Consider the following 15,171-nt stretch of genomic DNA (forward strand, 5'->3'; position numbering starts at 1 on the left):
ATGTTTAACATCCACATCGCGTTTCATCAATAACTGAAACAAAGTCACGACGAATTAAAAAATTGGCTAATGATCTAATTGTAAGAGGGAAAGTGGTAGAATTATACATCACGATGTGTTGAAAGATTTTCGGCGGCATCTTTGAGACCGGGAAGTCACGAAACAGGATGAAAGCTGAGAAAAGACGATATAGATCCGAGAGACCGAACCTGAGAATCTTGTGTGGGCTTAGAAAGCGTGACTTTGCCGCGTGTGTTTTAACTCTATGAGTTATCGGTTACTTTGGCCATTCCTACAGTAACGGTCAGCCTGCCATTATCTCTAGTAACTTTGTTATCGATTTGTATTATGCTTGAGATTCAGAGATTAATTAAGGACAAATGAAACAAGAAAGCATTTAAAAAAAAAAAGAGAGAAAGAAATGAGAATAATAAAATTTATAACGGTTATCTATTCAACCAGAAACTGAAGACTGTTTAAGTATTGTCTAATCGTTTCTTCGTGAACAGTAATTCATTTCAAATTTTTATATCATTTTTTTAGTCGTTTATTATTTTTTGTTTAATGTTATCGATTATTGATCCTCGATCGATATCGACTTTCATTTAATTTATTGGATTGATTCATTCACACTAAGTATTACTTGCATCACATATTTCATTGTCAGAAGAAAGAGCAGATACTCTTGTCGTGAATGAAGTACAGTAGTCTCTTTGTGCTTGGAAATATTTAGCAATGTTTTTTACCAATTTGTCTCATCGATCTAACCAGATACCTCGTGCAAAAAAGGTAAACTGTCCCACGTCTTTTCCATTTTTAGACACACGGAGAACATTAATTGTCACTAATTAAGCTATCAATTATCGGTAATTATGGACCTAAAAAGTTGGATGTAATTGTCAGTGATGGGTTTTAAAATGTCTAACTATATTTGGAAGTTTGTAAAATGTTTTTATGCCAACAGAAAAAATTTGTTCTAACGGTTGAGTGGGTTTTTCATCAGATGGTTCGATTTTTTAGCGATCAAGTCATTCAATTGCCATCAATAGTTTGCAATCACTTTTCTAACTAAAGAAATATTTAATTTAAATTGTCAAAAAAAAAATTACGTGCCTAGAAAATATTTTTAGCAGAGTAAGAAACATATTGTTTAAAAGTATTTATTTTTTTTTTAAACAATCAATTGAGCCAAACTAAGACCACAGGTATTAATAAATAAAATACAAAAGGTGAGAAGAAGACAATTAAAACTGAAGCATGATGTGAATGACTAGTCCTCACAAACAGCAAGTACCTTTAGTAGTCATTGATGTAGAGTTGTAAGAACATAAGCAGTCTAATAAACAATTGGAAGCATCATTCAGAGCAAAGAAATTGTTTAAACAATAATTTTGCAAGAAAATAATTGATTTATCCATCAACTACTGTTTCTTCTTTTATTTCTAAAGGTGCAAATGTGATGATTAATTGAAAAAAATTATTTAGCTGGTGATTATTTGGTATTAAAAATTAAAAAAAAAAACCCATGTTAATTGAATAAAGCAAAAATGGCACGTGCTAAAAGAAGTATGGCTTCAATTAAGGAAATTAAGTTGTCGGGTAACCTCATAAGAACGTAGACGAGCGTAAGTAATGAGGAACTAGACTGTTCGTGGGGTGTGCAAAACAACCAAGTACACATGGTTGTTATCGAGAAGTCGCACGCGTGGAAACAGGACGCTTCATATTTCCGTTCGTTCTGAATATCGCATTTCGTCAAGTATGTAACGCGAAACCTGATAAAAATTTTTGCCTCCTCATTTTCATCCTTTTTTTTTTCAAAAAATTCATTCCATCATTTCTAATACTCACACCAACAAATTCTTCTAGAACAGATTGTTTTAGAAATCATCTTGACTTGGACAACAGTGTATCTATGATGGTAAACATCAAAACAGAATTAAGAAAAAAATCAATAGCAAATATATATATATATATCGGCACGCGACCATCATGACTAGTATTACATCCCCTTGAAAAAGGGGTGAGTCTCTCGTGACTCATGGATAAAATGAGGCTTCCCTTTGTCTCGCCGAGGAAGTGTTGAAGCCTGGATTATGTCTGGAATCCCTCTCTTTTCATCCTTAGTCGTCTGAGAAGTATAAAAAATTCATGGGAGAGTTTTTTAAGAGTGGAGTTTCTTTAACTGGAAAAATCAATCTTTCAACTCACTGATGCTTACAGTGAAATTAACAACTATTTTTTGCTTCTTTCATTTTCTTCTCAGCACAGTTAAGTATTTCTAATGATGATGATGGTCTTCAAAAAGTGATTTAGGCAACCAAGATATTTTTTTAAAGCAAACTTATGAATCATAATCAACCATCTTCAAACTTACTATCACAAAAAATGGCTTTTTATCATCAAATCCATCAGAAATAATGAAAGTAAGAATGAATGATATTCATAGCAATGATATTTTATTTAAAATACCCAAGCATTGGATGATGATAGCATCATTTGATGATCAGTTCTCGTCCAATCATGACCTGATCATGTTCCTGCTGTTGGATGATTGATATTGTTATCAAGATGATTGCTAAATATTCAAAATAAAACGGTACTCCGATTATAGGATTATTAGAATGCAATAAAAGTGCGTAATTGTACAGAATGAGACATGAATACCAGGTGATATTGAGCAAGAAGAAGGAGGGGGGGAGGGGGGTATTCAATAAAGCGCTGTAAATTAAACTCAGGGAATAGCGATAAATTGTTGTAACGGTGCATGCTGTTCAGCTTGTTCCTTAGCCTCGTTAGAGGTCCGGTCGAAACTATCGTAAACTCGTAGATTTGATGATACGAAGACTCTATTGCTGCTGTAGGTTGTAAGACTTTGAAAGAGACCGGTAGTCGATCTTCATTCATCCGTGTAATTTTATCATCGGCATCTATGACTACTTGTGTGAGATTATTATTATTTCATTTTCTGCATTCCGACCTGCTCGGAAAACCTAATTCTGTGATAAGTTTACTTTTTTTTCCTGTCGGTTGGAATTTTTATTAATTATTATGTGACATGACACAGCAGAAAAAGAGGTGTTATGGGAACGATATTACACGTATTAATGCTGGCTTTCGAATGTAATACATAATCCAGTTATTTCTCTTACTATACCACATATCGATACTCATAATCCTAAACATCGTTCAACGATAACAAATATTGTTAATATCTTTTAATTTTCAAGCATTTATTTCTATTTTATTCTTTAAATACTCATTAAAAAATGTTTTGAGACATTTTAAAACATATTAGAAGGTTTATAAATAAATGTACGTACGTATAATTGTACGCACGTATGTCAGGTATTTTTTCGTTTTCGATATCTCGAGAATTACTAAAGATATCGACTCGAGACTAATTTTATTTAGAAGATAATTTAATAAAAAAGATCTGGACGGAGTTTTAAACAAATTCGGTCTCACCGTTTTTTATTTATAATAAAAAGACTGTAAAAAAGACATTTAAAAAAAATTTACTTATTAAGTGATTAATATGATTGCTAATGACTTCATATGGCTCTAAACAATTCTATATTGTTTATAAAAATTTCATTTTATTGTAAATAATTAAAAATGGTTTTAATTTATTAAATTATTATGATTATAATTATATTTGATAAATATTAATAAAATATTGTTATAAATAATGAATGAAAAGGTTATCGTTAATACACAAAGTAAGTCCAGACCCATTTTATTTAAATAAAATAAATTAAGTTGTTTCTGACAATTTATTTAATTTACCGTTAAAAAGCCTAGATTGAAACTCATTAAATAATTAATCTTTTACCAGTTTCCAAGAATTTCCTTTTTTCTCATTGGAATCCAGTCAATTAGACAACAATCTAGTAAATCAATTTTTTTTTTTTTTTGAATAATCAAAGCCTATCAATCACTATTTTTAGATAAAAAGTTGACTTATAATGAGCAATAGATTAATTAATTGATTAATAATAATTGACAATAAATATTTTTTATTGTTGATAATAAGTTCATTTTTTAAAGATAGTCGGATTGTCTTTAGATCAGACGATGTGATTAATTAAACAAAATTCTGAGAAGTTTAATAATGAAGTTCTGGACGTTAGTTACAAACTTCCTTTTTAGTCATCGTTTTCCAATCGGATCCAAGTTTGGCGATTGTCGGAGTACGAGTTTGAATTTTAAACGGTTGACGATAATAAATCTAACAGTAGAGAATGAACAATCAATTTTTAATTGGAGTTTTACTAATTTATTAATAAATTTGGTCATTTTTATTTATTGCATCATTTAAACAATTAAATTTATTCCAACAACAAACTCACTTATATTTTATTTTCTATTCAATTCTTCACCATTTTATTTAATTTCAATCAAAACAGTCTAGATGATGTTTTTAACAATAAAAAAAAAAAAAAAACGAAATAAAACTTTGTAAATAATAATAATAATTTAATGTAATTTATTAACATACGAAAAAAGGAAAGATTCAATGATCTGTTAAGTAATAATGATGATGAGAAAAAAAAAAAAATATAAATACTCGTCATCAGAAACCAATTGCCAAGTCTACAACTTGAGATCAAGGTAACATCGATAAATCTATTCGACTTCATTCTAAACAAGACGATCGATTTTACGATAATTGGATAATCGGTTAATTTCTCGTAAATATCCAGGTCTTCATAGCGCAAATAAAAGTGCAGTCACATAAATGATATATCGTGAAGTCGATTCGCAACGCATGAACGAAATAAAATGACATATGATATTGTTATATAATCTGCTAGCCAAGCTGTATTGTAGCTTGCTAATTTTTTTCACATATCACTGCTTCGTTTTATTATCTTACTACTTGATGCGAATTAATATATGCTATTTTTGGATCTTGATTCGAAGAAAACAGTTTTAAAAATAGCTCTTGGGTTATTTATTAGAGTTATTTAGTAACTTATATCATCATAATCTCTTTTATTTATTATAAAATAATAATCATGTCTTATTTTTAATCTTCACAATTAATAAATAGAAAATAGGTCTGGACTCTGTGTTTTGCTGACAAATTTCCTATTCATTTACAGTTGTTTAATTATATAAAGTTATTTATAACAAAATTTTATTGATATTTATTGAATATAATCATAGTAACGATAATTTAATCAATTAAAACCATTTTTAATTGTTTATAACAAATTAAAATACACATTCTGATGGGAATTTAAAAATAGATGTTGATTATTTTAGAAGAAATTAAAAATAAGAAGTAACTTTATTTTAAATTGTTGAGTGTTCATTTAACATAATTAATTTCAACTGTACATTATACAGAAGACAATTATGAACTCACTAATTCAATCACCAGAATTTTCCTTCTTCAGGCAAGGATACAATTATCAAAATTACCCATAAATTGATTTTCTAAATTGACGGGATTAAAACTAATTGGAATAAAATGTGGTAAATCTCAATCAACCTTTTAGACAATTACAACAATTTGTCTACATCAATTGAGTTAAATGTGCTATAAATACATCAGCAAGGAAAAAATGTTCTTTCACTCGACTAATACACATCCGAGTCCCAAGTGAATTAAAAAGAGAGTCTTAGTAATTCAGGTTCATCAATTATTCTCACGTATCCATTTTTTTTGAAGGACTGTAATACGTTTTTTTTTTTCTTTTAAACTCTGTAATCATAATTATCACTTCTTTCCATTTTAAAACAATTAAATATTCACACGACACTCGTGTGAATTAGATGGTAATTATTATTATCATTTATCTTTCACTTAAGTATCTACTGGTTATCCATTATTTTTTTCATTGTCTACTTATTTTTCTCCCTAAGTCTTGCGCAAGCAGGAGACAAGCTTTTTAACTGTATTATAATTATTTTTATCCAATAATTATCATTAATCTAACAGATAATTATCATCAATTAAGTATTCAAAATGTCTTTTCTCTTGGTATCGAAAAGAATCTCATGGTTTTATCTTGGAGACGTTTTCTCTTCTCGTTGGAAATACCAAAAATAATTGATGCGATATTTGCGTGCCACTGGTTGATAAAAATTGGTCAGAAAAAGATCCTGGGGCATCTCTATGGCAATATCGAGCCAGCATAACTAAAGTCGTTCACTAAATTTATCGAAAATTTAACATCAGCGACATCCGTACGACTGGTACCTTATTCATATCATTACGCTCGTTCTGTTGACGTCTCTTCAAATATTATCGTGATCGTAGGTTTTTTTCTCTCTTTAATATTACCAAAGTACCTTTTTATCAACATTACGTCTGAAGTTTATGATCTAGATTTTTTTTGCCGAGATGCTTGTGATGGTACGACCTGATTTTAGGTTGAATTACTGGAAATGTTTAGAAGTAGAAAATGGAGATTTTCTTGGGTATCTTATTTTACCTAAGTTACAAGTTGGACAACTATTGGAAATATTGAATAATATTACTTTTAAACAATTATTTACAATAAATGTTTCTAAATAAATATAAACATTGGAAATAATAATTCTAGGAAGGTTTTCCAATTTTTTAAATCAATGTTATAATAAAAAAGTCAGCATAAAAATTTTGAATTAATAAATTAAATGAATGAAATAATAAAGAATAATAATAAATACAAGTAAATGAATAGGAGAACTGTAAAGAAACAAGGAAATTTATTATTTCAATAAAGATTGCGAAATAGAATTGATCATTTTTAATTGTGTCTCATTCAATTCAGACTATCTGTTACCAATGTCTGATCACGAATGTACATATCTACTTAAATTATGGCTACTTGTCATTCTTCTCCATATGGAAAAAATATATTTTATTTACAAATATATAAAAATATATTAAGATATAATTATTCGGCTAAATCTTGTATAATTGAATATAAAAAAAATATATAATTAAATAATTGACTACATAAATATATTTAATTATATTTGATGTTAATAGCGAATGATGAATTACATTTTAATATATTTTTACAATAAAATATATTTTAAAAATTTTATTATTTTCCATACAAGTTACCAAGAAAAATTATTTTAAAAAAATATTAAACAACATTCGACTGTTAAAATATCTTAGTTAATAAGATAAATTTTACTCAGTGCTTCCAATTACACTTTGAAACATTACCCAACATTTTAAAAAATTCTTTAAAATTCCTCGATAATCACGTGCTCATTGAAACTCTTAATAATATAATTTTACAATGTCACATTTGTTTCCATCAACCTTCAATTTGTTGTAATCAAAAATTGCCAATGATTATTAGATAAATATTTCAGAACAATAGTGCGAGGTGTGGTCCAATTAAAGCGGACCATATTTGGCTGATGGTGTTCAGTTGCAAAAATAACACAGTAGGCGATGAGGAATAAATAGCTCCGAAATCGACTGGGCCCTGGAGAGGTTGATTATCAGATAGATTAAAGTGCAACTGTGATTCACATTAAATGGTATATTTGATGAGTAGAGAAACATGTGCAGAGGCGTTGATTCTACAGTCCTATATATTTTATAATAATAAAGTAAGAGAGTCCTCAGTACAATCAACCACGCGTATAATACTTAACTTACATATGTATATACAATGTTACATACTTTACTTCCACAGTGCTTGTCGTTTCCGATCGCACGCCAGGCACACCCATCCTGTTCTAACGTCCATTTTTTTATACGTCCTACGATCAATTGATTATCCTCGTTATATTTGCATCCGTGAATGTATTCTTTCCTTTTTGTTTACCAACTATTCTCATTCTATTTCCCATTTCTCTCTTTATTGTTATTCTAAAGAAGAAATTGGCTTTTTTTTTATGGAAAAAAAAACTCGTCATTACTTTAATGCATTGACTATCAGATCTAGATCTCCTTTTTTTTTTATTCATATTTTTACACCCCATTTTTTTTTTTTAATACAAAAAAGATCAATCATTGATTTTAATCAACTAATTTATTATCAAAACTTTTGAAATATTTCTCTTCTTTGAATATCTGAGAGAGAAAGAGAGTTCAGGATTTTTTATTAACAAAAAATTTTTGATATTTTTAATAACAGTCAAGTCGATGACAAGTCATAACTATTTAGAGTACTATATTTTTAAAACAAAAAAAAATTGTACTTAAAAATAGATCAATTTAAAAATAGTTTAGTTCTACATTTGTGGAAGTAATCTAGGATTTCCGTGATTAAGTATAATTATTTAATGATTTTTATACAATTTAAATGTCTCATCTGAATGCTAAATAAACTTGACTGTTTTACATGAATAAATATCAATCCACTTATTTGATAATTCATTGTCTATATTTGAAAAAAAAAAAAATTATAAATCAAATAATTTATTTATGTTTAAAGAATTGTGACAAATTAAGTAATTACTTTGTTTATGGTAAATAAATGAAAGTTTAAAATATTTAAAATATATCAAGTTAACAAGCTAAGCTTTATCAAACGTTAATCGAAAACTGTATTATTAACTATAACAGTACAAAAATGGATCTGATTTCATTAATCAACCCATAAACCAACCCAGAATATAATTCTCCTTCTACCAAGTCACGCAATGACATGAGTATAAAAGTTCCAAGTTAATCTCCATCTGTTCATCCATTCATTTCAACTTACCCGTTATCCACTTCACTCTCAAGTGACGAAACCTAAAAAAAAAAACCAACAACTGCACTCGTTAATTACCAAATAGACACGTGTCGAAGAGTGCACGCACGAAGAAGTGATTTGCACGTCTAATTACGAAAATTCTCAGGAGAGTAGAACAAAAAGAGGGTAGAAGGCAACATTATAAAGAAGATAAGAGCATGAAGTAATTTAGCAATAGAGTTGTGTTCACGTGCTCAGAGTTAAGCAACGCGTGTCATCTGACCGTAGACTAACAGGCACGAAAACCCGTCAAATTGACGAGACAGCTTTAGAAGAAGAGATGATAAAAAAAAATAAAAAAGTAAGATGTAACTGAACGGAATGCCATGGGGGCACGTTTGAGTTGGCAGCAACGATGGAGGCTTCCGTGCCAGTTGTACTAGAGAGAAGAGAAAAACGGTCCTCAATACTATACCGTAATTGTTAACTCAAGTTTACACGGGGGTGATCAGCTATCCGTGAATCCTCAGTCCATGTGCCACGCAAATCATTTGCATAATTCTAAGATTGCTTCGTCAAACATTTAGCTTAATTTATTTATGTTCATACCTGCGGTATTAGACGATATATTACAGAGGATGAACGTGCTTTATTATTTATAATAAATTCAAATTATACATTGTAGAACAGGTCTTTAATTAGCATACTTGAATACTAAATAGTAAAAAATTTACACTGTACTATACTTTGTAGGAGAATTTTTATACTTATGTCGGTGGATTCTTATGACTTTGATTTGCTTTCTAATTACAGAGAGCTTTATTCATTTTTTCAATGCATAAATTAACTGTATGATCATTAAAAAGATGAAAATAACATTTATTTATTCCTGTCTATTGTTAAATAGTGACTGAAATAATTTTCTAAAAACTTTTTATTTGTGTGGAGCATAGGAAAGTAGATTTTGTTTATTATGAATGTTGTCTATGATGCTAGTGATGAGTAGAAAATATTTTTTGAAGCCCTAAGGTGTCCAAAAGAACTAGGTTGAAAATTGTATTCATTACATTCAAGTTTAAGATCGCCAGTACAATCAACCAGGCAGCTACTATGAATTTCAAATTGCTAGCATACTTACGCTCAAAATAAGTATTTGAGACTGCTCCAAGCCTTGGAGACTCTACCAAGTTGATAGAAAACTGAGAATTAAGAAATGCCATGATATTCAGTGACCCCAATTGAAAAGTCTATTATCTAATTTTATTATTTAATTATAAAACTTTCTTATCAACTAATTTCTACTTATTATCAATGTTTAAGTAGCAATAAAACAAGTCAATTTTAAAGAAATTACTTGGAGCATTATAAAATATTACAGCTTAACACAATCCATGAAATTACTCTTGGATGTTGAGCTTCATTTCTTGTATTTATACATATAAAAAAAAAATAATTGGCAACTGCTTCAACATTCCTTCTAGGTCCAAGAACCTAATGTAATACATCCAAATAAAATGAATTAAATTTATCATCAGCACATTGATAAGAAATATTGAAACATAAATTTCAAATAAGAATTGTTTTTGCAATTTCCAAGCTAATTATTAATATTGTCCATAAATAAATTTACTCATGCGTTAATAAAATAATTTAATATCAATAAAACTCTCATTCCTTAGAATGAAATCCCTCAACAATTTCTCTTCCAAGTATTTGAAAGTCTTATTGATGATATTTAGCACCAACGAATAAATGAGGTTCAATATATATTAAAATTATGGCCATTAATTAAAATTCAATGTAATTAATTATAAGAACACGAGTTAAAACCTGATAAGCAGTAATTAATTGACCAATAAATTGATTTCAGAGTACTAAAACCACCAGGTGGTGGAAGCAGTGATATTTTTGGCAGTGGTGAAGAAACCAGTCCTCGTCGTGTGAAAAATCACAATTCTTCTCAACTTGGATCAGCTCTTTATGGTGATAGCGGTTCAAGTACAGGCAGCACCAGTCCTGAAACGCCGCGTGCAAACAAGCCTGGTAATGATTCATACAAACGCCTGTTTGGTCCCCCTGATCCTGCTCCCCAAAACACCAAAAATCACATGCGCAGCAACATCTCTCTCTGCGGAGATGATATCGACAGTGTTAACGGTTCTATTTCTCACGTAAATAAGAACGATGAGTCTAATGGGACTCACATCAATGGCACTACCGCTTTCAACGGCAACGCAATTATTAATGATAACACAGGTAATCACACTTTAACGGCCTAACAATTTAAACTATCTTGAAATATGTGTAGAGTCCAGGCCCTTTTTTACATTCTTCATTATTACTATTTTTGTTGTCAACTCAATTCCGTTATTTATTGTTCGTTAGCTAATTGAATAGTTAAGTCATTAATTGAATAAAACTGGCCAGAATTTATTTATCGAGTTCGTTACAGTGATTGTCTCATGAAATGGTTACTTTCATTTATATTTCAACTTGTCTGATAAGTTTATGGTTCTACAGTCCAACTCCATTATAATAAACATTTTCCAACTTCAAATATTTATCATTACAAAAATTATGATTACATAAAAATACTTTTTTAATCCAAGTTTACCAAAATAATTGAGAATTTGTAATAATTTGATGGTTTTTGTCATCATGAACATGATAGCAGGATCATCAACAACCTGAATGTTAGAAGCCTACTGTTTTTAAATAATTAAAAAAAAAGATCTGTTAAAGTTAGCTAGAATGATAAATTTATTTCATTGCAAGAAAAATATGAATTTTAATAATAAATTTCTTGAGACAATTTTTAATAAATAACTTGATGTAATTCCTCATGATAAAATTTACATGATTTACAAGCAGCTTTTAGGAGAATCAAACGATTTCGTAAGTGTACTAGTCAATCAAAAAGTAGACACGACACAATCAGAACACCGTTGATACTCTTTCATATATAATTCAATCGCCAATTTGATTCTGTTTATTATCTTTCGGTTTTTTATATTAATTATGTTATTACCCATGCTATTCAATTAGATTTAGTTAAGTCATTAGATTGCTAATTATTAGCTTATTATTTAATAAATTATTTATACCTCCCAATTATTTATATATTTTTTTTAAAAAAATGTTATAAATAAAATCTAGGGCCTGTTACTATACAACCACATATTTTGAGTTAGTCATTAGCTATTATTACTAATTTTCTATTTTATTTTCTCGCTATTTAGCACATTACTTTTGCTTTCACAATGACACTCATGCTTAAATAATTTTTTTTTATATTCATTTATTAATTTATCTGATTGTTCATAATCACTTGTACATTTGTGTTTTTATGAATTCCTATTCTTCATCAACTTTTCACGCTTTCACTGTAAATTGAGCATTTAATGTTTTCATTCCATTAATTTCTCTCATCGTCATCATCATTAGCATCTCCATTAAATGTTTTCTCAACCATTTTCACGTTGCTTTAATCAACATTTTCATACCCTTCACAACACCAAATACGTCTTGAGATTAAATCAAAGAATTTAAATACTAGAACACGAGCAATAAATAATTCAAATCGTTAATAATTCTATTGTTAAGAGCAATGCTAGCTGAGAGCACTAAATATTTTTCACTTAACAATCAACATGAAATGGTTATTAGATTTTAAAGTAAAATTACAATAAAGAAATTATTATTTTCCAATTACTTCTCTAAACATTCGTGATGATTTTATTCAATTATTATAATCATTTGCTAAAACATCACTGCAATGTTTATTATTTATTAGTTGAAGCTAATAAACATTCAGAAAATATTTAATGAATTGATGTTGTTGATGTTCATGAAGAGAAATGGAACTAATCTGATAAAAGATTGCTCTTAAACCTTTTTTATCAATAAACAGAGAAAAAGGTTGGATGTAGATATTTATATCCCGAATTCTTTAACGGTTTATTCTCAAGACATAATTAAAAAGACACTAACACAAAAAACCGGTTGTTGGATCGCGTGTGTTGCGATGTTTTGTCTCGGTGCATGGGGTGAATATGTACGTGCTTTGATGGCGTGGTGCCTGTTAATCTCTTTGGTGGAATCAAACTTGCCCTGTCCCCACTGGTGATGGCCTCACAGGAGGATCCTCTTGCTTAACGCGGAATCCTGTCACTGGAGATGGAATTGAAATTACGCCAATTAGGCGCACCAGAAGGTGTCGAGGTAACGTCAACGATTTACATACTTCCTTAAATTGTTGTTTTTTTCCCATGAACTTGTATTAATCAATGTCATCCTGATTTCAATATTCCTTCACCCATCAATCTTTATGATGTCAAATATTTTAAAAAATTAATTCAAGTACTATTGTTACTAGTTATTTTATCATTATCATTGATTAAATATTCTTGTAAGAGCCTTCGAGTAAAGTTATAGCTCGTAATGAGTACAGTAATTTGTACATTGTAGTGTCGATATAGAAAACCTACAATTTTGATTAATAAAGCATAGAAGTCACGGTATAGTCCTTGGATTAAAAGCTATATATATTCCACCAGATACTTCATATAATATTTTAATGAGTTTTCCATGTCAGTTTTATAATTAAGCTCTTGTTTTTTTTTTTCAATTCATTTGTCTGTTATTACAGCTAACCTAAAAATAAAGATGGTAATTATTCAAATGTAGATTCTTCTTCAATGTGACATTGAATTGTGATTAATTTATCATTAGAATTTGGAATGATTCTCCAATCACATTGAAACATTAGAATAATTATATTTACTTACCATTGTCAATGGCTTTTCTAGCATTGAAAGAATCTTTGAGCTTCAGAAATATTTCATAATATAAAATATTTATTCTCAGTAATTTATTTCTTGATTTAAAATTACTTTTAAAAATATATGAATGGCTTAGTCTTGACTGATCATGAAGTAAATAAAAAAATAGTTAGAAAAAATCAAAATAGGTATCAGACATTGACTTTGATTGTTGATAATTAAACCGAATTATTTTAATTTAAAATAAAAACAATCCCTTGCCTGAAAATATTCTACTATGTGTGTTGTTAAAGGGTAAAAGGTGAGTTATGTTGTGCTAAAACTTGAAGTACTAATCCATCCTTAGTATTTCTGGTAAAGATTCATCAGTAGTAGTTTCTTCACTTAGAATTTCTATTTGAAATCAGCAAGTAGTTTAAATACTTAAAAAAAAAAAGATTGTAAACTGTGTTTTTTTTATGAATTTTTTTATTTCAAGCTCTGCATTTCATGTGCTTCGAAGACTTCCAAGGAACTTATCAGCCTGAAAAGTCTTCCCTAAACTCTAAATTCAACACTTGACATCTGATGAAATAACTAACTTCATAAATATATTTTCTCTACAGATCGTAACCCGGTTACTGGCATCACTCCTGATCAACAAAATAACTCATCATCGCACAATGGCAGCAGCTCTTCAAGCATTAACGGTGATTCCAAGTCTACCACCGATTCATCTCCATCAAGCACAAAACCACGTACTCGTGTACCACCTGGCGGGTATTCTTCAGGGCTTTGGTAAAAGAACCCTCTAGATGCACAACTTACGGCGAAATAAAATCAGTTTTATTTATTTCCTCTGAAATTAATGTTCTTTCGAAAGTAATAATAATAATAAAAGTATTGCACCTTAATTAAGTTGTGGCATAAATGCTTTCTTGATTCTGTGCCTTTTCTTCTCATACATATTTTTTTCTTATCAAAGTCACTATGAAGAAATGGATAATGACTAACTAGGCACTTAAATAGATTTAACTGTACATGAAACGCCCGAGTATTCTCATCGTGATTCTTCTCTGTAGCGTTTTCTTTCACTCACATCTCGTGCAAAGTCTTTGGTTTTTTCACAAATTTTTTTAACGCATTCCTGTTTATCGGTGTGCATCATCCAAGACGGAAGTGCGTTCGACTCTTAATACGATTACTTTACTTGTCGATTTACGAGATTCGCTTATTTCCTTTATAACGGCACACGATTTATAAATGTATTTATTTTTATCGCGATAATTAAATCAGCATTTGATATATATATCAATTATCAACTATTACAAATATTAATTGTAACATTATTAATGAAATGAATTTAATATTTAAACGTATTCCTACACGACCATTGATTCATGATGAATTCATTCACGTATTATTGTATTCTTTTTATTATTTTAAATGCTAATTCATGGAATTGTTTATCATTTGGTGTAAGTTAGAATTAACTGTAATCTATCACTATAGATGTAATTGTCTCTTTTTATATTCTGACAATTAATAAAAATTTTTGTAAGCAAATTCACCTGTCTTCTTATTGATTGATACTCCTACCAAATTATATTTAAGTTAAGAATCAAAATATCCTAGAATTTTTAAACTAAAAATAATAAATATAATAAAAGTAACAAAACTTTAATAAACATTTATTTGTTAAATAAAATATTATTTGTGATCAGTTAAAAAAGAGATGTAACATTGTATTCGTTTATCAAGATGCTTTC

At 29.1% G+C, this 15,171-nt stretch overlaps 1 protein-coding gene across 4 annotated transcripts in view; it reads left to right on the forward strand.

The window, feature by feature from the left end:
- Jupiter (microtubule-associated protein Jupiter) overlaps positions 1-14,284 on the forward strand; it is a 50,746-nt gene extending 36,462 nt beyond the window's left edge. For 3 of the 4 annotated variants that reach the window (XM_035085247.1, XM_035085248.1, XM_035085246.1), the window contains 4 exons: positions 10,513-10,898; positions 11,514-11,537; positions 12,780-12,863; positions 14,029-14,284. In XM_035085247.1, coding sequence (XP_034941138.1) covers positions 10,513-10,898; positions 11,514-11,537; positions 12,780-12,863; positions 14,029-14,204 — 670 coding nt within the window. In that variant the 3' untranslated portion in view covers positions 14,205-14,284. The remainder of the gene's footprint in view (positions 1-10,512; positions 10,899-11,513; positions 11,538-12,779; positions 12,864-14,028) is intronic. The other variant, XM_035085249.1, reaches the window with a different exon arrangement.
- The last annotated feature ends 887 nt before the right edge of the window (positions 14,285-15,171 follow it).

The sequence above is a fragment of the Chelonus insularis genome, unplaced genomic scaffold (genome assembly GCF_013357705.1).
Source record: "Chelonus insularis isolate UGA/USDA-ARS -01 unplaced genomic scaffold, ASM1335770v1 contig_399_pilon, whole genome shotgun sequence".
Lineage (NCBI taxonomy): Eukaryota > Metazoa > Arthropoda > Insecta > Hymenoptera > Braconidae > Chelonus > Chelonus insularis.